Source organism: Austrofundulus limnaeus, unplaced genomic scaffold (assembly GCF_001266775.1).
Source record: "Austrofundulus limnaeus strain Quisiro unplaced genomic scaffold, Austrofundulus_limnaeus-1.0 Scaffold1959, whole genome shotgun sequence".
In the NCBI taxonomy this organism is placed as follows: domain Eukaryota; kingdom Metazoa; phylum Chordata; class Actinopteri; order Cyprinodontiformes; family Rivulidae; genus Austrofundulus; species Austrofundulus limnaeus.
Window position 1 is genome coordinate 1 of NW_013954361.1, and position 22,625 is coordinate 22,625.

Genomic DNA, 22,625 nt, shown 5'->3' on the forward strand with positions numbered 1-22,625 from the left:
TGTGTGTGTGTGTGTGTGTGTGTGTGTGTGTGTGTGTGCGTGCCTAACGTCATCAAATAACAAGGGTCTGCACTCAATTTAGCCTTCATTTACAGGTTTTGTATTTAAATACAAGTCCTGCATGACGATTTGTACAAAGAACCTCTGAAATTMAGGAATTAGCTGAATCTAATCCAATCTAGCTAATCTAGCTGATTAGCTAGGATCTTTAACCTGAGTTCATTCATCTGTTTATTATTTCCTCTATAGTATCAACAGCTTCAGCATCATGGCTTCATGCATGAGCTAGCTCATCCACCTCACAAACTCCACCATCAGTGCTCTGTTCTTGTTGCACCTCACACTGCTTGCTCACTTTTTAGTGTTTTTTTGTGTGTGTGATTTGATGGTCATTTACTGTACTTCTTAAAATGATTAACTACACAGGAGAAACCAACAGTTCTCTCTTGATAAAATGACATAAAAGCTCCAATGAGCCTTTGAGGTGCCCCAGCATCTTTTACTCTTTCACCCTGAGTACTTCTCTACTCGTAACATTGGTGGTAAATGTTTCGAAGCTTGTTGTTTCCATGTGAACTGCGCACCATTTGTGCTTTGGCTTTCAAAATGGTCTGACGTGTTTATTTTTAATCTCTGTTATTACGATAGGTGCCATCAGACATCAAAGTACCTCCAGAAAAATACCACTTGTTAATTAACTCATCATCCCAAATGAGTTCACTCTGTTTCCTAAAACCTTCAAGTTAAATCTAACTTACACGCTGTCTGAAGTTCCCTCCATTAAACCCCTGAAAGAGTTTTGGTTTGTCTCAGCGGCGTTGTGTTTGTTCTGCTGCCGTTTTTGTTGCTCTTTCTCACATGATTATCTACTCTGTTTTTCCCTTTTTAGATTAAAAAAATATCTTAAAGGTCCAAATGCTATATGAGGTGAAGGTAAGCCCCAAGTCTGACCGGAAGTCTTGTTTTGATCCGGCTGCCTACTTACCCTTCACTCGTTCACTCATCCTGGCTGTTTTTCCCCAAATGCTCCTTTTTTTCCATCCAGTACTAACCAAGCTTTATTTACTGAGTGCTCTTACAAATGCAAAAGGAAAGAGAAACCAGGCTGTTTATTTGGGGGTGTCCTACTGTTTAGGCCAGGCTGGTAATTGAGAGTGATGCACGGTGGCGACAATTAGCACCTGACTAAGTAGCAGCATGAACAATACGGCTACACTTCTGGTCCTCGCTTCTGCATGTGGTGCGCCTTTATCTCTTCCCTCAGCAAACACTTTTTCTCTTTTCTTTCTTTCCTCCCCCCTCCGTCCCTCCACATACCCCTCCTCTTCATTTCCTCCTGTTGGAGTGTGCCTGTTTGCCTGGGGCAGACTCTGAGACCAACACCTGCCGCACTGGAAGACGTCTTTGTCATCTAAAGCCTTGTTTGAACTGCTGCGGTGGGGACCAATGAGATTGCAGGGCCATTTAAAGACTCCCTTCATTTTCTTTCTCTTTCGATCTTTCCCTTCTTCTCTCCGTCTGGAATTAGCATGACTGTACAGAAGTTTTGGCCACATAAAGAGCGAGGGATGCGTGTTTATAATGGAAACAATGATGGCACGGCGTTCTTTTCTTGATTGGGGTATATCTTTTCCCGCTTCGTCGCTTACTAGGAAATTTCTTTCTTACAAAAGCAGAACCTACCAGTCGTTTTAGTGCCAGCGGGAGCAATAACTGTTAGGTGCAGCGTGTTTTACTGCCGTGAAGGGAAAGCTATTGAGTAGGTATTCCCTTTCAGTTTATGGTAATTGTTTACACTAGATGTGTTTGGTGTTTACTGTTGGAATGAATATAGGAATGTAAAAATTTACCACGTTCAAAAGGCAGCCCACTCTTTTTTTATTTAGCCAAGCCCATCCATTTTTTTTTATATATTTATATGCAGATTTTAGGATCTACAATCAGGCCGTTCACCTCCCCTGCAGGCCTTTACAATGCACACACCCAGTGTTTCATCTGTGGCCCGGCCTCCTCTCCCAGCGAGCCGCGGTGCTGGATGCTGCCCGGTGTCCAATGTGCTGCTGTGTCTGTTCCTCCCGCCATCTGCCATTCCTTTTAGCCGCTGCAACTTGAGATGCCTCCGAAAAAAAATGGCAGGAAATAAAGGATAGGAAAGAAAATAGGCAAGCAGATGCCATCTCAACAAAGCAGAAAAGTTGTTTAAACTCGAGGCAGGCGGGGGGCCCGTAGTTTGGATTCGGTCAGGGGGCACAGCGAGGAAGTCGACGTTCACAATACGTGATTGTCCTCAACAGCATTTCATGCCCACCTCCCAGCTTATTACTGTTTGCCATCCCGTAATCTGTGATGGGACGTTTTTGTGAAAAGGGACGAGGTTTGACAATGGGAAGGCTCCAATATTCACAACAAGAGCGTAATGTGTAATTTTACTTTCATTCAAAGCATTCTGCCATCATGCTGTGAACTGGATACTTTCTTTTTACCCGCAAAGGTTGCCTCTCTTTACATCATATAAGCACCTAAAAAGAAACTTGGGAGTGAAGTTGGCTTCTCTTTTAACAAGCTTTGCTTTTCTACAGCGCGTAAAAAAAAGCATGTAATTTCTCAAATGTTTCATATGCTTTCATAATTCTAGTTAATCTCCATAAAAATAATTAAAAACCTATCTTTTTATGTGTTTTTTGTTGGTAGTTTATATTATGGTTTGTTATTGTGGGTGAAAGTCCAATGAACTGGGTGAATCTTGGGTTCATGTGGGGTCGGATGCATGGCGAAGCATGCTGGGATGTACGACGCTTCAAGCCGAGCTCTATGAAACTGTCACGTAATCTTATTTTTCCTCTCTTCAATCCCTTCTGTCTCCCAGGATCTCTCACTGGCAGCGTGAGCACCGACAGCGGAAACACCACGACGGACTCTACGGACCAGGTGTCTCCCACCATGCCCCGCTCAACGAAACAGAGAGTTTCGGGAAAACTCCGCAGATCAGCAAGCGCTATGAGCAAATCTTCAAACTGAGCTCTACAACCGTCCCTTTGTTTTGTTTTGTTTTGTTTTGTTTTGTTTTGTTTCTCCCACCCAAGTGAAGCATTTAATCTGTTCTTAAAGAACCTCCACACACCCAGCTGTGACTGCAAAACCTTTTTGGTTTTCTTTTTCCTGTTTTCTATCAAACTTAACTTGTTGTAATTTTTCATTTGTTTGCCATCTGTGATTTTGCTGCATTTCAGTTTGTTGCTCAGTTATTTGAGACGGGCACGAGGCTAAACTACGTGGGTCCAACAGCATAGGATGACCTTATTTACCTAATGGAAACTGTGATGTTAATGTAACTTTTATTCTAATTTTCTAGAGCGTTCTCAAGGCGCTAGAAAAAACAAAGTTCTTACTATAGTAAGGGAATGGGAGACTACTTTAAGCTGTTTCTTTGTCTCGTTTAATTCAACACTTAATGTAAAGAAGCACTGAATGACAGTTAGTGCTCAAACTGCACATGAGATTGGTATCCGTTTATAGATACGCCTGTTTTTATCTCTTTTTTTTGCATCTGTCTCCGTCCCGTYGTAACAGATGCCACTTCAGAAAGTGACAGACTGATGCTGGAGCTGTTCTGCCCTGTAGCACCAGTTTGGGGAATGTTTGTGAAGCATCTTCCCGCACTGGAAACAAGAAAAGACGGATGCATTGGGGGAACGCCGCCCCCAAGTAGATTTTTCACTCGCTGCACTACTGACCTGCGCACGGAGTCCCTGAGGTGCGCACAGTCCCAGGATTTTTCCTTTCTTTCTTTTCGAGAGGACAATCGATGACGTCTTTCTAACTTGAGATGAAATGAGATTTGTTTTTGTATTTTTTTTTTTTTTACCTCCCGCACATCCCTTTTTAAATGAATTCCAATAGATTTTGTCATGATTTGATTTATGGAACTCTGCTGGAATGAGAAAAGACTGCGTTTGTAATTGTTTTCTGATGTCATTAACTTGGGCTCGCGTCCGGTAATTGGATAAGTTCCTGCTGTCTTTTCCTCTGCTGCCCGTTTCCTGTCCGGTGAAGCTAAAACATTCCAACATTCGCAACTCACCAACGTTTTTGCACTCACTTGTCATTAGTGTCGAAAGCTCTGCTTGGAGTCCTTATTGCTTTAAACTTTGATTTTTTTATGTGTGTTTGGTAGATTTTTAGGATTAGAGATGATTACTTGATGACGTGTTTTGTTTTTGTGTGTTCATGTAGAGGAAAACAAACCACCAGAGCCTCAGGTAAAATTGTTTCCATGCACTGGTGTGAGTGTGTGTTTGAGTGTGTGTGTGTGTTTCTGAGAGAGTTTCTCACAGTGCCTCTGTCTTAAAAAGTAAGATAAAGTCCCCCACCACTAAAGCAGCACCTACTTTGTCAAATTAGGTTTATTCTTCAGACGAACTCGATCAACCAAAGTGCTCAGAGTTTTGTGCCTCCCACAGAAACAACAGATGTGTTTAAAATGTTGTGCTTTTCCACCTTTATCTGTGCATTGAGTTGAGTGGCATCAACTCCTCGCCTATTTTTTATTTATTTTTTCCCATGATGCTCTTCCCATGTGGCCTCCTGAGGCCCCGAGGTGGAAAGAGGGGGGAGGGGGTCCGGGTGTATCTGGCATGCCAGAGCTGAACTCTTACCAGGCCTCCTAGCAACGACCAGGCCTGCGCTCTCGCTCCTCCAACCTGCCCGCTCAGGTTGTCATGGTAGCCAGGTGTCCTCCCCCCCCACACACACACACACAACACACACGTACACACTCACATCCTCCGAGAGCTCCACCCAAGCTGCAACTCTATCCCCATCTGTTGCTCTCCTATGCCTTACCCCGTTTCTGCCAACATCTCACCTCCCTTTTGTTTGTTCGTTCCTCCAGCAGAGGAGTAATCCAAACAGCAGGAGGTCTGACAGTCCCGTTTGTGCTTTTTGTGTTTTTAAAGAATGTACAAATATATACATCAGATCGCCACTYGAAGGAATGATGTCGATCGAAAGATTGTAGGTTTTAGACATCTGTCTGTTGAAGGGATATTTTCTCCCCTTTTTAGTAGCTGGAGATATTTGGACCAAGATTGTTCATCTTATATTGTGAAGAAAATTAGTCTTAGTGTTGATAGTTTTTTTTCCTCTTGTTTTAGAAATCTTTGTACATTGTGTCAAATTTGAGGGCCTCCTTTGCCCTTTTAATATAAATCTATTAATGCCTGTAATATAATCTTTGTACCTGTAAGGGAGCAAAAAAAGCTTGAAATTTTCATCCTGACTTGTCGACATATCAAACTGTTTTTAATGACCGAAGTCCTGCTATCTTCACTAGAAATGTGAAAATTGAAACATTTCATTAAATCATTTTGAAATTTTACAGYTTATTTACATTTTTTATTTGTTTTGGTTCTTAAAGCTGAATGTTTCTGATTTAAAGTTGGCTTTTTAAATGTGATGTCGCCGTTTCTGACCCCGGCCCGGCTGTGCTGCCGGCAGCGGGGGTAACCTGACCCTCCTCCCATCTGTCTCCCCTGCTGCTCAGACCTACTTAGAGGAGGCCGGCGTAATGGAACCTCACCAGGAGGTACAGGTGCAATGGCTGCAGCACCTACAGGTGCCCTGCCTCTCCTGGGCCACATAAAGACGCACGAAAAGCACTTGAACATAATTGAAGCCCTGAAACGGTGTGTGAGAGAAATAATCCTGATGTTAACTCATTTTCACTCAACTGTTGGCTTCAGTCATTGACTTTAGATCTGACAACAGAACAGGCTGACACTGTGATCGTGTTATTTCATGTTATACTGCAGGATGTGCCATTTTTTAACAATTCATTTTACCTTTATTTTTTAAAAGTTTGTTTTAGTGCATAAATAAGACTGTAAAAAGAGTCACCTACAAAAGTAAGTAAAGTTAAAAGAGATATTTTTCTTGTATTTTAGGTTYAAGGTGACATTTCTGCCCCGATTGGTCCTAAATCAGGTCCAGCTCCAAGAAAAATCGAGCTGCTGTTGAGTTTTTCAGAAGCAGACAGATGTTTTACAGCTCCAGAGGTGAGCTCTGATCCGCCACCTCTTTGTCCTCCTGTCATGTCCTGACATGGTATTAGGGAAGGAATTTATGAGAAGGCTCTAAGTGCTTCTCTGTGGCCACGAAACCGCGTCTCTTGAGCCTCTCCAGCAATGATTTACAGAAAACCAGTCTGATAAACRAGGGCCTGAATGCAGCCTGACATTTGTTCTTCCACAGGAAGGATGATTTAACTGATTCGCTTTAAAAAAAATAAAAGTTTTACACTTTTTTAAAGCTGACACATGGAGCAAAATATTCCCTTTCTATTGTGGCCTCAACACCTGCAGATGTTGGTCTAAAAATTAATTTAAAGGTTAAAAGTTAAGTTTAAGTGATTCAGAATTAAAATAAATGCAGGATTTTATTCCTTTTATCAATTTCAAAATAAATGCTTCAACTTGTGTGAWACTGAAAAGTCAGGATCAATTCGTGCAAGTTTTTTTTTATATTTTTAAGATATAAAAGTTAAATTTTTAACAATTAACTAGTGCCTTTTATTCAATTGTGTTTTTAAAATGAAGTCCAACAACTCTGAGACTGCTGTGTCCTTTTGAAAATATTTTTATTTGATAGACACCAACGATATACACATACAATCAAAGCGCTATAAAAGCCAACATTTAAGAAAAATAACTTGTCCTTTAAAAAAGATTGCATCTAAGGTAAGAGCTTCACGTTTAATTTTTTTCCGTTTCTTTTTTTTTTTTAAACAAAGAGCTGTAAAGATTTCAAGATTAAAACCCGACCCACGACAATTATCACAACTAATAAAATTTAAAAAAAACAATTTATTAAACAAAAACATTTTGGCTGTACGACATGTAAACTGCCAGAACAATTCACAGGAGGGGAAACAAAAAAACCACAATAAGTTACATAAAATAATTAGAATAAATAAATAAATATGATGAAAAATATTGCAACAATCTTCAATAATAATAATAATAATAAAATATGTGCCAGCAATCGAAATTAAAAACAATCTATGTTGACTTTTTTAAGGCAGTTATACAGCGGGATTTGGATGTATGTAGGCTATTTCAGACTAGATTTATCTGTATTCTAAAGGCATTTGTGGTTCTACTAAAACAGTGAATTCTTCAGTCACACTTTTTTTTTCCTCCACCAAGACAAAGTTGATAAAGTCACATGGTTCACAAACAGGCGTAAAGCTACAGAGATGGAGCAACCCGGGTGGTGAGTTCAGAATTTTTAACGAGGAAACAAAAGAATTTCTGAGAATTTAAAGACGTTTCTTAGGTCTAGAAGCTATCATTGATGTGCTGTCCTAGAAAAATACCCTTTAACAGTCAAACTAACGCTTTGTATTTTCTCTCTCTCTTGATAAACTAATTTGAGAAATAAAATCTCAAAATAGGCCTATTGGAATATAGAGACAAGCATTCAACAATCACTGATTGGCATGGAAAAGACACCACTTAAACATCAAACAGCCCTGCCTTTCATTGGCCTAAAGTTATGGCAGAAACTTTTTTCTTTTYYTTTTTTTCTTTCCTCCWAACYCWCTTTTTTTCTTTTCTCTTTTCTAATCTTCCCCCCCATCAAAGGCACAAGTTCTGTCCTCAGCAGGCGGGGCGCACCGGCATTTGCAGCAGGATCACCTGGCGATTCTCCGAGGGGTGGCACTTGTTTATGTGCCTGGTGAGCCCCGGTGAGCTGTAGAGGGTGGCGGGGCAGTACTTGCACGGGTAGATCTGGGAGGAGTGCATGAGGCGCAGGTGTCGCTCCTGGCCGGCCCTGCTGGTGAAACTCTCCCCGCACACCGGGCACAGCAGGCAGTCCACCGGGCTCAGGTTCAGGGGGCTTTGGTTTGACGCGTCCTCTGCGGATGCTGAAGAGGAGGAGGARGATGCTGAGGAGGAGGAGGTGGAGGAGGATGCTGAGGAGGAGGAGGCGACTGACACAGGAGCCTGCTCTACCGCTGCTCGGTCGCTGGTTTGAAACCCGTGCTCCTCCATCACCTTCTTCTGCAGCACCTGGTGCCCCATGATGTGTTTCCTCAGGTACGCCTGCCGCTTGAACCTCTTCCCGCAGTACTGGCAGTCATACGAGCCGTCTTCAGAACCGGACTCGGACAGACCCGGACTCGGGCTGTCCCTGTCGCTCATCTCTTTGGCTTCATCGGACTTGACCCCCAGCGGCGGCATTTTGCCCGCCTCCGCCTTGATGCCCGGCTGCTGCGCGGGGCCCGGGGCCGCCGGGGGCGGCGCGCCGGTGGTCCGGGGCTTGTGCCAGCGGCGGTGGGACGCGAGGTTCGCCGGGCAGCTGAACATCTTGTCGCACTCGGGACACCGGTACTCGACTCGGACGATGCGGGAGCACTTGTGCTGAGCCAGGGAGAAGGGGTCCGCGTACGCCTCCTTGCACAGCTGGCACACGAACTCCCCCAGGGGTTTGGAGCCCGCGGAGGTCTGCGCCCTCGGCTTCATCTCCACCGGGCCCTCTTTGATTTTCAGCCCGAGCACCGGGGAGGTGGTCACCTCGTCTTCAAAGTTGAGTTTTCTTATGGCTTTGGGTTTCTTTGAGGCGGGTTTGAGTTTGCGCTCTGCGCCATCTGTGGCGGGTCGTTTGTTGGAGACCCGGTTGTTTGGTCCCGTGAGGCTGCTGCTGCTGCTGCTGGTGGTGGTGTTGGTGCCGCTGCGGCTGCTGTTGCTGGTGCCGATCTTCAGGTCTACCGGAGCGTACAGGAGATGCTCCAGGCCAGAGAGGGAGGCGGTTGTGGGGAATGACTCGGCAGAAATCGGCGAGCCCAGATTGAAACTTCGCTCCAAATATTCCCGGTCGTGCTCCTTGCTGACGGGTCGGGTGGGGCTGTAGAGGGCTTGGCACACCGCTTCTGGATTGCCGAACTGGGCCGGCTTCTCCAGCCTTGGCACCGGTGCGTCGGCCGCGGCGAAATCCGGCGAGGCTGAGGCGCGGTCCGGACTGGACGCCACGGACATCGGCGGGGAGGGGCCCAAGTGACTCGGCAAGGCAACTGGGGTGGGGAGCTCCTGGAGCTCATCTTCGTCTGAGCGAGTCCTGTAGGAAACATGTGCAGATTTCTTGTTTCTTTTTACCAGGAATCCTTTGGGCATCTTGGCGGGTGACAGCGGAAAGGCACTTCGGGGAGGTGGGTGAAGTCTGAAGTATCCAGGTTTGGTAGAAAATATGGCAACACCAGAAGCTTCCGGGACTTTATCTCCCCAGAATATCGACTCTTCTGTTGCTGAAATGTTTTCGTCTCCAAGGCATAGCTCCACTCTTTTTATGCCGGAATGATGCTATTGTTCTCGCCTCCCCCCCGTCGCAGCATCCCCGACCAATGGGATGAAACCAAGATCCCAGTGGATTTTGTTGTGGGAGGGCTCAGAGCCTGGGTTTGCTGGATTTCGTTGGAGGATGTGCAGATAGCTCAGCAGATGTACTGGCGGTTTATTACATTAATGTGTGCGCGCAGCCCCTCCCCGATCGAGGCACACGCCGGGACCCTCCTCTTTTTACGGTCTGATGGGCCCCTGCCCAAATGCACACGTGCCACTGCTTTGTGGCTCTCCTCTGGGGGGGCCTTAGAGTTGCCAAAAGGAAATGTCCGTCACTGCGCACAATCAGAAATACGGCGAGCTTAAAAGAAATAAAAAAAAATGGTTTTCTTCTCTAAGGGTCTGCTGTGACGGTGAGCAAATACACTCATAACACAAGTCAGCTCAGATTGTGTTTGAGTTGTTTTTATGTGGTGGGCTGTTGCTTTACGCACGACTTTTACGCACGAATGACGGAAATTCTGTATTATAGGCTGTCCTTCATCAAAATAAGCACCATGAAGGGCGCGCATCTTTATTTTAGGGCACGTGTCTGTCTCGGCAGTTTAACTCGACATATAAATCAGACATCTCGCTGCATACATAARTAATAAGAAAGCCCCTCTGGTCTTTGGGAACAATAGCCACGTCTGCCTGTGCTTGGATATCTTTTTTTTCTCTCTCTCTCGTTTCAAAGGCAAATTGACCTCTTAACTGTGAAACAGGACTCATGGCCAATCTGGGCCACAGCACGGCGCGTGCAGGGCGGAATCAGGGCTTCAGACAATAGAAGGCAGCAGCCGGGGCTGAGGTTGGGGACGTTCAGCAGATCCTCTTAGGGATGGAGCTGGTGCTCTTGTTGTTTGTTTGTATTTAATCTGTGAAAATATGGACACCCCCCCACCAAAAAAAAAAAAAAAAAAAAGAAGAAGTTCGAACTGAATAAGATTTTATATCTTAGAGTAATAGTTTAAATCCACTTGTGGCAAACAAAAAAAAGTTTTCTTATTTTTTAAATCAGATGTAAACTCTGTGAAAATCTTTTATATTTTTTTTTCACGTTTAAAAGGCGAAATGCGGGCCTGCAGGCGACAGTGCGCCACTTGGCAGAGAGTGCCTCCCCCCGCCCTCCCTCCACCCCTCTCTTTTTTTTTCAGTCAGCCGACCAGGGAGGAATTAATCTCCATCGTCGTTCATTGTTCCCCTCATTTGCATAAAGCTGCAGTATGACCAAGTCAAATAATTACACAATCGGAGCTGAGCCGCAGGCCTGCGCCTTCCTTTCAATGGGCCCCTGTGTCCCGGTGCCTTCTCACCTGCTGGAAAACACACCGTTATGTTGTTCAGTTGGACATTTCGCTCAAACCTAACTAAACAGTCACCTGGGAAAGTAAAAAAAAAAACGTGAACATTCATATAGGAGATGGTTTTAAACTAAGAAGTTTATGTTCTGGTTTGCTTATTTGTTCTGTGACGTTTGAAACTTTGACCTCCGTGTTTTGTGCTTTAAATCTTGATTTTATCCACTTTTGTTTTATCTCAAACTGAATCCAGAGATTTGTTTATTTCTGCCTCTAATTTGCTCTAATTCCTGTTGTTCTTGCAGTCCTCTATTAGTCGTGGTTTGTTGCGGCTACAAGCTTTGATGGCATTTTAACGAGTTCCTATTCTTCATCGTGCCCCCCCCCCCACACACACACACACACACACCATCCCCCTTAACCCGACATCAGTACTGCAGGGCCCTGGCCCCTGGCTGCAGGGACGCATGCGCGTGTTTGCTCAGTGGCGTGTGCTGCCCTGCGTGGACGGGAAGCCTCGGCGCCTCATTACCATACAGCTGCAGCCTGCTTTAATGCAGACTGGACCACATCCTCCTATAGCATTCCTCACTTTGCTCTCCTTTTCTTCTTGCTGCCACTGTGATGAAACAGGACGTGCAGCTGGAGAAGTTTAAAAATAAGATAATAATGTTTTTATGGTTTTTTCACTCTGATGTAAAGTTTTATCATTACTCAGTAGAAGGATGTAGCAGAAGTTTGAGAGCTGCAGTTCTGACTTTCTTGCACCACCTACAGGAGGAAGAGTCCAAACTGAGGCCTAAAGCTGTCCATTGTTGGAGCGTTGCTGCGTTGCTTCTTGTCAAACATTAACCAGTGACTCTGAGGGAGCATTTTGGTTATTTCACTCAGATTAGATCATCCTTATTATCATCAGAAGCCTCCTGTACTTCCCACATGAGTGATTACTTCCATGTGCCGTGCCAAACGGAGCCAATTTGGAAGTGCAATAGGACATGACTGTAATTGGCGCTCACTACAGGACCACTTTCAATGCTCTGTCAATCAATTATTGTAATGGATTAGCTGAGGTCCTATTCTGGCTGCCTGTAATCTGATATAGGGCTCTTTCAGCACCATGGAGAGAGCCGGCGAGGGATCCAGATTTAATCACTCCGGCTGTGGACAGCTCTGCCTCAGCTTCAGCCTTTGTCCCCAAAAACTGGGAGCAGAAAAGAACCAGAAAAGGAACAATGACCCAATAGAACAAAAGCAACCAAGTTTAATGAAGTGATTGGTTTTTAAACAGGCTCTTTTCAGTAAGCTTGTGTTAAAAAAAACAGCTCCAACTGTTCTTTAGTAAACATTTTCTTACTGTTAATCTTCGTTTTTTTTTTTTCATCTATTTGTTCTTTACATTCCTGTTTGTCAACTTGCTGCTGTCTGGTCACACGTTTTTTATTTTAATTGTGAGTGTGTGTATTTGATTATGTTATCTACTTTTTGAATATTTGTTGACTTGCTGTTTTTTTTTTTCAAAACAGAGCTTCCAAAAGCATCAAAAAACATTATTTCTAAAGAGAAATTATAATTTTCTGCCATATTGTAGAAAAACACTTAATTTTTGCATTTCATGTTGTTTAAACCAACAAAATTAACTACAAGTGTTGTTACTTTTATAAACAGCCATAATCTAAACTGCTGATGATGGCTCATCACTTCACATGTTGATTTAAGCTAAAAGCCCCACATTGGATCACACATTCTTCACCGTCATTAAGTGGTTTCTCCTGGAGGTCTAAGGGAATTCGAAGCATTAAACCACAGTCTTTCTGTGCTGTTAGAACAACAATGGTAAAAGGTTTGTTCTGAGCCTTTAGAGATGAGTTTGGGCCACAGCGGCATGAAGATCAATGAGAAAATTGCCTGTTTGGCCATCAGAGCAATGCAGAGGTCACCGTCTAGACTTTAAAGTGTACTTTAGAAGGTTGCCCATGAGACCAGGTTGCTTTGAAAAGCTCTGTAAAGTGGTGTGGCTCTGAGCTTAAGTCTAATGGACCTCACTGACATGACTGGGAACGGCCCTGATGTCATTCTTACGTTTGACAGTGATGTTTGTGGACAAGGACAGATGCTTTTAAAGCTTTAATGACATTTATGAAAAGGTTCTGCAAAGCTTACTTAAGGAGTCGTTTAGGAAAACGTGCACCTTCACACAAGAAACAACATGGAGATTAGAATTAGACAACTTTTAAAACCTGACATGCCTTTTTTTCCTCCTCTGCTTGTACCCTTTCCTAATTTTTCTGCACACTGCTCATCCCTCCACCGTAAGGACATCAACCCTGTTCCTCGTGACCCACTGCCCTGCATGTTTCCCCTGCTTTGGCACACCTGAATCAAATTAATAAATTATCAACTCAGAATGTCATCAAGTGTAGCACAAACGTCACTCGATGATTTAATCTAGGGAAACATCTAAATCCGTCRGGACAGTGGGTCACAAGGAACTGTGGAAGACCTCTGATTTAAAAACTGGACTTTAAAGAGGTGAAAAAAGTATTTTTTGAAAGATCTTCAGAAAAAAAAAAACATTGATCAAAACCACCTAAAACCGTATGAGAAAGTTTGATTAGAAGTAGAAGAAATCAGGATTTTTTTAAGACTTCTACACAGCAAGAACAAAGATTTCAAAGGGACAACACCCAATTTTTTTTCTTGTAAAGAGCCTCTTATTAAAAAAAGAGGTCTTCCTGCAGATCAGGAATATCAGTCTCTTGAGTCCCAGGGGCATATTTAGCCCTAATTTACTCATCAGAAACACCAGAGTGTCTCTCAATAATCTCTGCAGTCCATTGGTTGTTTGGGGTGGAGTCCCCCCGTCAGAAAGCATGCCCTGGAATGTTAAACACTAATTCACCTCTGAGCTGTGGAGGTGGATAAAGTGATTGTTCTATCTGGGAGCTGATTAAAACAGCCTCTGGGCCCGTCTCTCCCCGCTGCGCTCACCTCTGACGTCCGTCACATTCATTTCTGTATTCATGAGTGGATGAGAAAGCGCAGGCAGAGCGGCCGCCGTGTTACGGATAATAAGGCCAGCAGGCACCACATTCACTGCCACAGGTTCCACCACCACCTACCCCCCCTCCTACACACACACAGACACACACACACAGACACAGACACACAACCAGGGCTTCAGCTCATTCAATTACTTCACAAGAGTTCTCTGAGGCACAGCTGCACTATGGGGGTAAAGAGGAGCAAATTGAGGTACATTCATGTAGACACACACACAAGCGCACACACTCACATGCACACATTCACATGCACACACTCACATGCACACACCTCACAAAGACATAGAAGAGGCATGCACATTGGATCAAGAGCAGCCAGCGCATAATGGATCTCGCTGACAGGCATTTGTTTAGTAGTCAATACACTTCTAACACAAGTAAACAAAACAACAAAAAATAAGGTCCATCCTCAGCTGCTCACTGGCTGCTAAGAGAAATGAAATCAGGGYCATTGCTCATGGGCTGTATATATGAGGTTGCCATTATCTTGATGAAAGTGAGGACAGCAGCTGGATCATGGAGGAGGGTGAACGATGGACTCTGGCACAACTAATGGGCCGTATCCTTTATCTACTGATGACTATCCGTTCATCTAAAGATGCATTAGACCCGCGTGGAATCCTCTGTTTTAAAGACACAACTTTGTTTCCTGAATTATTCATAAAAGTTATGTTTAAAGCTAAAGCTATTTGCTCGCAGCTGCTGTTAGGAAGACTGACTGCTGTCCATGGTGCTGAAACCCTCCACAAACAGGACCAGCAGCTGAAGGCCTCATTTCGAGAAGTGATCAACAGAGGTTTTTTGGGATATTTTTTTAAATCCTGTAATGTCTGAACACAGATTAATTAAAAGACACATCCAAATTATCCAAATTCTTTTTCATTTTGTTTAATTGCACTTCTTTTTTTTTCTTGTCATGAGTTGAGTAACAATACTGCAAGTAATTTTAAATTTCCAGATTAAAAAAAGGGAAGAAAAAAAGACCTAAATCGCAAATTCCCATATTTTTGTTGCTAATCTATATGAAAATCGAGATTTACCATTATAATTCGGGAATTACAGAGATTATTTGACCAAGAAACTGCCTTCCCTTTAAACCCAGTTTGTGTTAGTTTTCTAGTCTCTTCCTTAATCCATATTCCAGTCAAATAGTGTGATATTTCTCTGAAACCCATCTGAAAATTAAACATATTTTACCACATTTTMGAGTCGCTTAGAGCAAGAAACAGAAAGTGTATTTTTGTACACATTATTAATATTATTTACTTTTACAGGTGCAGTACAACATAACATTATCACCCTTTTAGCGTCTAGATAAAAGCTCATTTACAGCCCTCGTCCCTGAATATGAACAAGATAAAAGTTAACAACATAAATAAATAAACATCTGATTAAATTATTAAAGTGAGCAAAATAAAGTGTTCAGAACACAGAAAGAATTGGTGGTAAATTATTGTTTTTGTAAAAACTTCATATAGGCTGAAGTAAATGAAGTTTCTCCCTTTATTAAAATGTCTCAGTTATTCATCAAAGAAACTAGTCTAATTAATAAGCTTTATTATGCAAATTATTCATTTTTCACATGAATCATATTGGCTAAAACGTTTCAATTTATATGTGATGAACATAAAATACTCCTTGATCCTAATATGTAAAAAATAATAACAAATAAAACATTCTGTATACTTATATACATACTATATAAAGTATATATACACATATACATACACACATCTTTCAATATGACATTTTTATTTGAAGATTCAAGCAGATTGGACAAATTTACTTTTTGGAAAAAAATTCTTGTCAATCCCCTAAACTATAATTTCTACTTAACTGTTTTGTACTAAGGTTTTTTCTCTTCTTTTCAAATAATTTCTTTCCTTTTTTGTTGTTACTCTTCTAAAAAAAACTGACAAGAAAGTTAGACATGCATTGAGCTACCTCTTGGCCTCCCTCACCCGTGTGCATTAACACAACAACCTTTTCTTGACATTTGCTTTGGGAATGCTACATTTTTCAAACAAAGAATTCCCAAAATTGGCACGCTCTCCATTAGATGGCATGATTTGCATTCTCTTATAATTGTGCTGCTTCCTTGATTATTAAATGATCACCCTAATTAGGGAGCATAATAGGGTTAATCAGACTCTGCTCATCACACTTATTATTATTTCTGGGGGGAAAAAACGAAGGAAAAAAGATACAGTACTTGATTAATTATATCAGCCTTTTCATCAGCAGGGCCACCACTCCCCCCTCCCCCCCTTCTGAAATTAATATCATGTTGTAAATGGAAGGAAGGAGCTGGCCGGACACAGACAGATGAAAGATTTCACTCAAATTAATTAAGCACTAATTATGCGGCGGGAGTTGGGAGCAGTTTGCATAATGAGACCTATCAAAAGAGATCAGTCATGGAGAGGAGCTGTAGAGTTTCTATACAGGCTTCAGATGATACCCGGACACACGGCGCTTCATGAAGAGGCCCTGGCAGAGGAGTGGGAAGAGGGTTAAAGCACTCGGAGGCTCAAGTCGTGAGGCTRAGGAGTGTTTGGTTTGGTTTGTCAACACGCAGCGAAACAGAAACATCCTCCTTTTCCTGCCACAAATAGGAATTATTTCATTCTCACATTAAGATATCACATCTGCCCCAAAGCTGTGGGTGTTATTCATGTATTTACTTTCTTTCTCTCTCAGCTTAAGAATGAGATAATGAGCTCCCAGGTTCAACGAGAGGCAATAAGAACACAATGTACCTTTAAGTTCAGGCTAATCACAAACAACCTGCCTCCACACTCCTGGGAGCTTTAAAGACCCTAATCACCTCCCACTCCAGGCCTCRTGCCGTCCTCTTGCTGCTGATGTGGGACTCTGCTGTGGCTATCTGTTCAGACAAAGGGAAAAGGGATTAAACAGGCTGAAACTTTCTGGGCCCTAATCGTGTGTTTAATCACCACCACTGTGTCGGGTTTGGAGGCGAGCAACTCGAACAGATTTGTGCCAAAAGCTGCAGCAATCATACATCAGCTAATCAGGGTCCACTGCCCTCAGAGGTCCCAGAGTGGAATTACAAAGACTATGATTAGTTAATCAAATGAAGAACCCAATGTCCTTTCTTTATTCGTGTGTACACCTTATCTAAATGGAAATTGTATATCTGAGACACTTTGAGAAGGACACATCTACATCTGAATGATCCTCCTTGAGCCCTTGGCAGTGAATCCAAAATGAGATCTTTCACTCCCAATCATGGTGTTATGGCATTGTGGAGACTTTTTTTGCTCGGCTGAATGATATTTGTTGTCAGTGCTCATGTGAATGATGCAATCACTCGGTCTGTTGTGAAAGAAATCAGGAAGCATCGGGCAGCAACTCTTCAAATGGGCTTGATGATGTGCAGCACAATGTCAAGATTGTATTATTCTGAGGGGAGGAAGAAGATGGGCTCCATGGGACGTATCTGACAGATGCAACGTGAAAAAGAAAAATCTCCAAATGTACAGTTTTCTTTTTGGGTTTTAAGACATTATTCGTTGCGATCACCATGTTGGCCTGATAAAAGTGTTTCACTTGTTGGATTTTCTCTGCTGTTTGTAGAACCTTTTGACAATTTAATTTAACTCTTTTGTGTGTTTGGTATTTGATTTTTTATTTTATTTTTTTAAGTTTGACAACAGATTTTAAGTGAAAATGACCTGTAACATTGGACCCCCTGACATACTGGAGCACAATTTTATTCATGAAGGGAAACCACTGAAACTGTCACTCAAAGAATTAAGAAATGTTCATTTGAAAGTCATAAAAAAAATCACTAATCCGCTTGGTTTGTTTTGGATTACTGGGTATTTTCTCTGCACAGATTTGCAGCACATCATGATAAAATAAGTTCATTTTATTTTGTGCAAATTTTATGTCTAACCTCTTCTTTTAAAAAGGGATTTAATTGAGGAGAAATGTTCATGAAACAATTAAAAAAGCTGCAATAGACACAAAATTTAAACACCAATGATTTTGACTTTATTCATTTGAAATGTGATTTAATCCATATGAAATGATCCAATAAATAGTTCTGAAATCTTAAAGCAGAATTTTTACAAACTTTTGTTTTTGTTTCCCACGTAGCAGTATATTCTACTTTTCTTTTACCATTGCATTTTTCTGATTATTTTTATTTTACTGAAAACCTCAAACAAAAGGACAAAACATGCTATGAATAAAAATTGCCATGAGTTAACTTTAGTTACACAAAACCACTCAAAATGTTAATCAATCACTCAAAATAAGACAATTTTTAAAAGTTTTAAAGCACTTCATACATGTTTTCTTACAATCAAAGAGTTGAAAATGAAACATTAGCAGATATTGCCTCGTGCATCTCAAACATTTGTCATGTTCAGTGTATTTGCAAAAAGATTCTAAAAACCTTTTTGCAGCGAAATGGCATTTAGGGACATTTGCTCCTGTAAATTTTCTTTTTTTTTCTGTCTGTGAAGCAAACCTCTCTGCATGCACTTCGACGTGTTAGATATTGTGATTCCTGCTGCTAAAGAGAAAAAAATATCCTTCCATTTCTTTGTCATAACTTCCTTCCAGGGGCAGCAGACTTGACCTGCACACTCCTCCTGATGTCGCCTCTATTATCCGTCAGTGACAGCAGCCCTTTGAAGGGTGGGTGGGTTCCCTGGAAGGTACAGGGTTGTGGGACGTCCCAATCCATCTCTGTCTGCCCAGCGATTGATTGTGATTTAGTGCAGGGGTGGTGGGGGGCACAGGAGATGGTGGGGGTTCCATTCTGATGAGCGATAGGTGGGAACCCTTTGACTCCCAGCACATGGCAAGCAGAGGCAGAGCTATGATGAGGGGTCACAGGCAGCTGGTGGTGGTGGGGGAGACTGAGGATTGGATGGAGGCAATGTGGGGGCTGCATTGATCACAAGATAGAAGGTGTCAGAGATCCAGGACAACGTGCCCCCCCCCTCACAACAAACCAACCAGCCGAGTCTATCAGTTGCCCCATCTATCATCCAACCAGCTTTGTGGTTAGCACAACGGCTGCGAGCTAATTGTTTCATCATCAGGGGATCCATCATCAGTGGACATGACGGTGACTACAGAGGGCATACTGCAAGTAAAAGGACATGTATAGATGTGTGTGTGTGGTGGGGGGGGGGGGGTCTTTGGAGGTAGCGTTAGCGTTTTGTGGTAAAAGTTGTTAAGTGAACTGGTGAATCTCTAAGAGCTCTTTTTTAAATCCCCTTCTCTGACCTGTTGCCAATTAACTTGATTGGTTGCAAAACATTCACTTTTACAGCCTTTTATTGTCTTTGCTGATACGTGCTCCTGTCATCAAGCTCAAAACCAATTGGTTTTAGTCATTTATTTTTACATTTGGCAGTATAAAAAATGTTATGCTCGAGTCCTGTAAGTCTGAAGCTGCAGAGCTAAAATAGATAAGACTGACTTTAACTATGGGATTTTTCAAAAAATAGAAAGTTCCGATTCATTATCTTCCACTTATCCGGGGTCGGGTCGTGGGGGCAGCATTAAGCAGAGAGACCCAGACCTCCCTCTCTCCAGCCACTTGGGCCAGCTCCTCTGGAGGAATCCCAAGGTGTTCCCAGGCCAGCTGAGAAACATAGTCCCTCCAGCGTGCCCTGGGTCTTCCTCTGGGCCCCCTCCCAGTGGGACGTGCCCAGAACACCTCACCAGGGAGGCGTCCAGGAGGCATCCTAACCAGATGAGCCACCTCAACTGGCTCCTCTCGACGTGGAGGAGCAGCGGCTCTACTCTGAGTCCCTCCTGGATGACTGAGCTTCTCACCCTATCTCTAAGAGAGAGCCCAGACACCCTGCAGAGGAAACTCATTTCGGCTGCTTGTATCTGTGATCTCGTTCTTTCGGTCAATACCCAAAGCTCGTGACCATAGATGACATAGATTTGGGTAGGAACGTAGACCGACTGGTAAACTGGCTCAGCTCTCACTTTACCACGACAGACCGGTACAGCGCCTGCATCACTGCAGACGCAGCACCAATCCGCCTGTCGATCTCCTGCTCCATTCTTCCCTCATTCGTGAACAAGACCCCGAGATACGTAAACTCCTCCACTTGGGGCAGGACCTCCTCCCCGACCCGGAGAAGGCATCCTACTCTTTTCTGGCTCAAGACCATGGTCTCCGATTTGGAAGCACTGATCCTCATCCTGACCGCTTCACACTTGGCTGTGAACCGCTCCAATGAGAGCTGGAGATCAGGATCTGATGAAGCCAACAGGACCACATCATCCACAAAAAGCAGAGATGTGATCCTAAGGTCACCAAAAAGGATCCCCTCAACATCTTGGCTGTGCCTAGAAATTCTGTCCATAAAAGTTATGAACAGAATTGGTGACAAAGGGCAACCTTGGCGGAGTCCAACTCTCACCGGAAACGAGTCCAACTTACTACGGTCAATGCGGACCAAGCTCTGGCACCGGTTGTACAGGGACCTAACAGCCCGTATCAACGGGCCTGATACTCCATACTCTATAGATAAAAAAATTTTAAACCTAAATATAAAAAGTAGACCAGGTGGAAACCTGGACGCTGGTCCAAAAAAAAGAGGAGCCCTACCTCCTATTTTACTTTCAGAAACTCCAGGAACCACAAGTAAACCTAATAATGAGGGATAATGATGACATTTTGATGAGTCATTCCTGAAAACTGCTTTTCCTTTTTAAAGTTGTAAATTTAAACACTGTGAAGCAGGAAAACATTCACCCTCTTCCTTAACGTATCTTGGTTTCTGAATCTTTTCTTAGACACAATCTGTCCTCTGAAGGCTGCCTCGCTTCACCAAGTCGCTCCGGCTGCTTAACTCCATAATCAACCTACGACCAGCCCTGTTAGGAAATGCTCAGTGTTTAAGGCATTTTTATATAATGAGAGGGGTTAGCTGCTGTTTACTCTATATCATCCACCCAGCCATCCATTAGCTGTACTCACTTATCCTTTTAGAGGGTCGTGTGATGGGGAGGGGGCTGGAGATTCATGAAAAAAGGCTGTTTTTTATATCTTAATGATCTAAAAGGTTTGTTTTATTTTTCCACACAGAGAACCCTTTGTACTTGTAAGCGTTTTAAAATCACTTGTTTTGTTCCTTCAAACTTCAGCTCGTCATAATTCTGCAGCGAACAGCGAGCGATGTATTGTCAATCACAGGAAGTCATGTCAGCCAGGTGGATGTGTGGCCAGGTAACCTGATCCTGCTGTTGACAGAACAGGGACAGGTGCTCCAGCCAAACTAATCCATATATGCACGCTAGACACAGGTCATCCATTAAGGCAGATTGATTCAGAGCTTTAAAAGACTGTTCCTCAACAATCCCTGGCCTGGCCTTACCTTCGCTGTTGCCATGATACCAAATTGCAGTAATTCAGGATGGCCTGAATTGGAAAGGGGAAAGGAATGTTCACTGTTTGCACAGCAAATGCTGGAAACATTTTGTCACACGGGGCRCGGGGGTGGTGGGGGAACATTTCAGGGAATTATCTCTAAACTTCGTGAAATGACAATTAAATGATTGGGTGGGTTTGTCAGCCCTGGATACCCCTGATAATACTTCAGCTTTAATCAACCCGGGTTCCTCTCCTCTCCAGGGAGGGTTCAGCGAGGCAGCCTATGTGACCATTTCACATAAATAAAAGCTCTTATGAGGAGGGGAAAAGGAAACATATAAAAGCGAATTCACTTTGATTCTGTGTTATTATCAAACCCAGTCCCACGAGGCCCCAAATGCCAAATAAAGGTTTACAGGCAGAAGCCGGGCAGCTGCTGCTCTTTGATTGGATGAGCAGCCAGCAGTAGTCTCACCTGTTATCCACAGCCCAGTGCATGGTAAACACCCTGAGTGGGACCTGCGGGGGGAGAGGAGCCCATCTGGTCAGCAGCATTAACAACCATCTCTTTAACAAAGGCTTCCAGCAAAAGGAGAAGGGCACAACAGGCCGTATCAGCCAATAAAAACAGACTATGCATGACATTTAGCGCCTGATGCGGGGGTTTAAAGGTATACAGGTTACTTACTGTCTGCAACAGCCTCTGGCAATAAAACAAAAGGCAATCTCACAGAGCGAGAGGGATGTTGTGCGTAAAGCCGCGCGCCTCCGTTGTTGAGCTCATAATTTTTCCATGAAGGTGCATAAAAGTTACAATGCCAGGATGGTATCATTTGGGTGTCCCACATCAAACATCAGCCCAAGTCGTGCAAACACAATTATTTCCCACTTTGCCGGCCATCGTATTCAGAGATCGTCATTACATGTGAGGAGGAAGGAGCGTGACAGCTCATTTTCTGTGGAGAAGAATGGCTAAAGCTGGAAAACATGAGACWGATGAGAGTCAGGCTCAAAGTAGAAAGTCAGTGAAGATTAGAGGGGTTATTTGGCTAAACAGTGCCACCTTGTGCTCTGTYGCTGATCCCCCTCAAAACAACTGAACTGTGCAATTTATCAACTTTATTTCCTCATTTTTTTTTCATCAGAATGGTTTAAATTAAGCAGCTAAAATCCAAAGTTTTTTTTAGCTTTGTTCATTTAGTGCATGCTAAAAAAAAACAAACCTCGTCCGAACAACTGGTCGCTCAGGTCCGGTCGATATTCAACAGGCTCTATTTTAAGCAAAAGATAAAGGCAAAGCATGAAATCTAGAGAATACAAAGAGGACAGTGAAGATAGAAAGATTGGAGGTGGAGTTTGAACAGCGAGCAGTAGGTTCTCTACAGCTGCTGGCACTAATGAGGATAATTACCTCAGTAATAACATTAGCCTATCTGAGGGAATGGAGGGGAAGGACAAGTGCTTGTGTGTGTGTGTGTGTGTGTGTGTGTGTGTGTGTGTGTGTGTGTGTGTG

At 43.1% G+C, this 22,625-nt stretch overlaps 1 protein-coding gene and 1 long non-coding RNA gene across 2 annotated transcripts; one reads left to right on the plus strand and one right to left on the minus strand.

Moving 5' to 3' along the window:
• Positions 1-18: 18 nt before the first annotated feature.
• Positions 19-5,377, plus strand: LOC106536756 (uncharacterized). The gene is made up of 2 exons (XR_001312577.1): positions 19-933; positions 2,867-5,377. It is a non-coding gene; the product is annotated as an uncharacterized LOC106536756 (long non-coding RNA).
• Positions 5,378-6,617: 1,240 nt separating this feature from the next.
• On the minus strand, positions 6,618-9,440 carry insm1b (insulinoma-associated 1b). The gene has a single exon (XM_014034080.1). It carries the CDS (start codon positions 9,168-9,170, stop codon positions 7,656-7,658), a length of 1,515 nt encoding a protein of 504 aa, XP_013889534.1. The 5' UTR covers positions 9,171-9,440; the 3' UTR covers positions 6,618-7,655.
• Between the last annotated feature and the right edge of the window lie 13,185 nt (positions 9,441-22,625).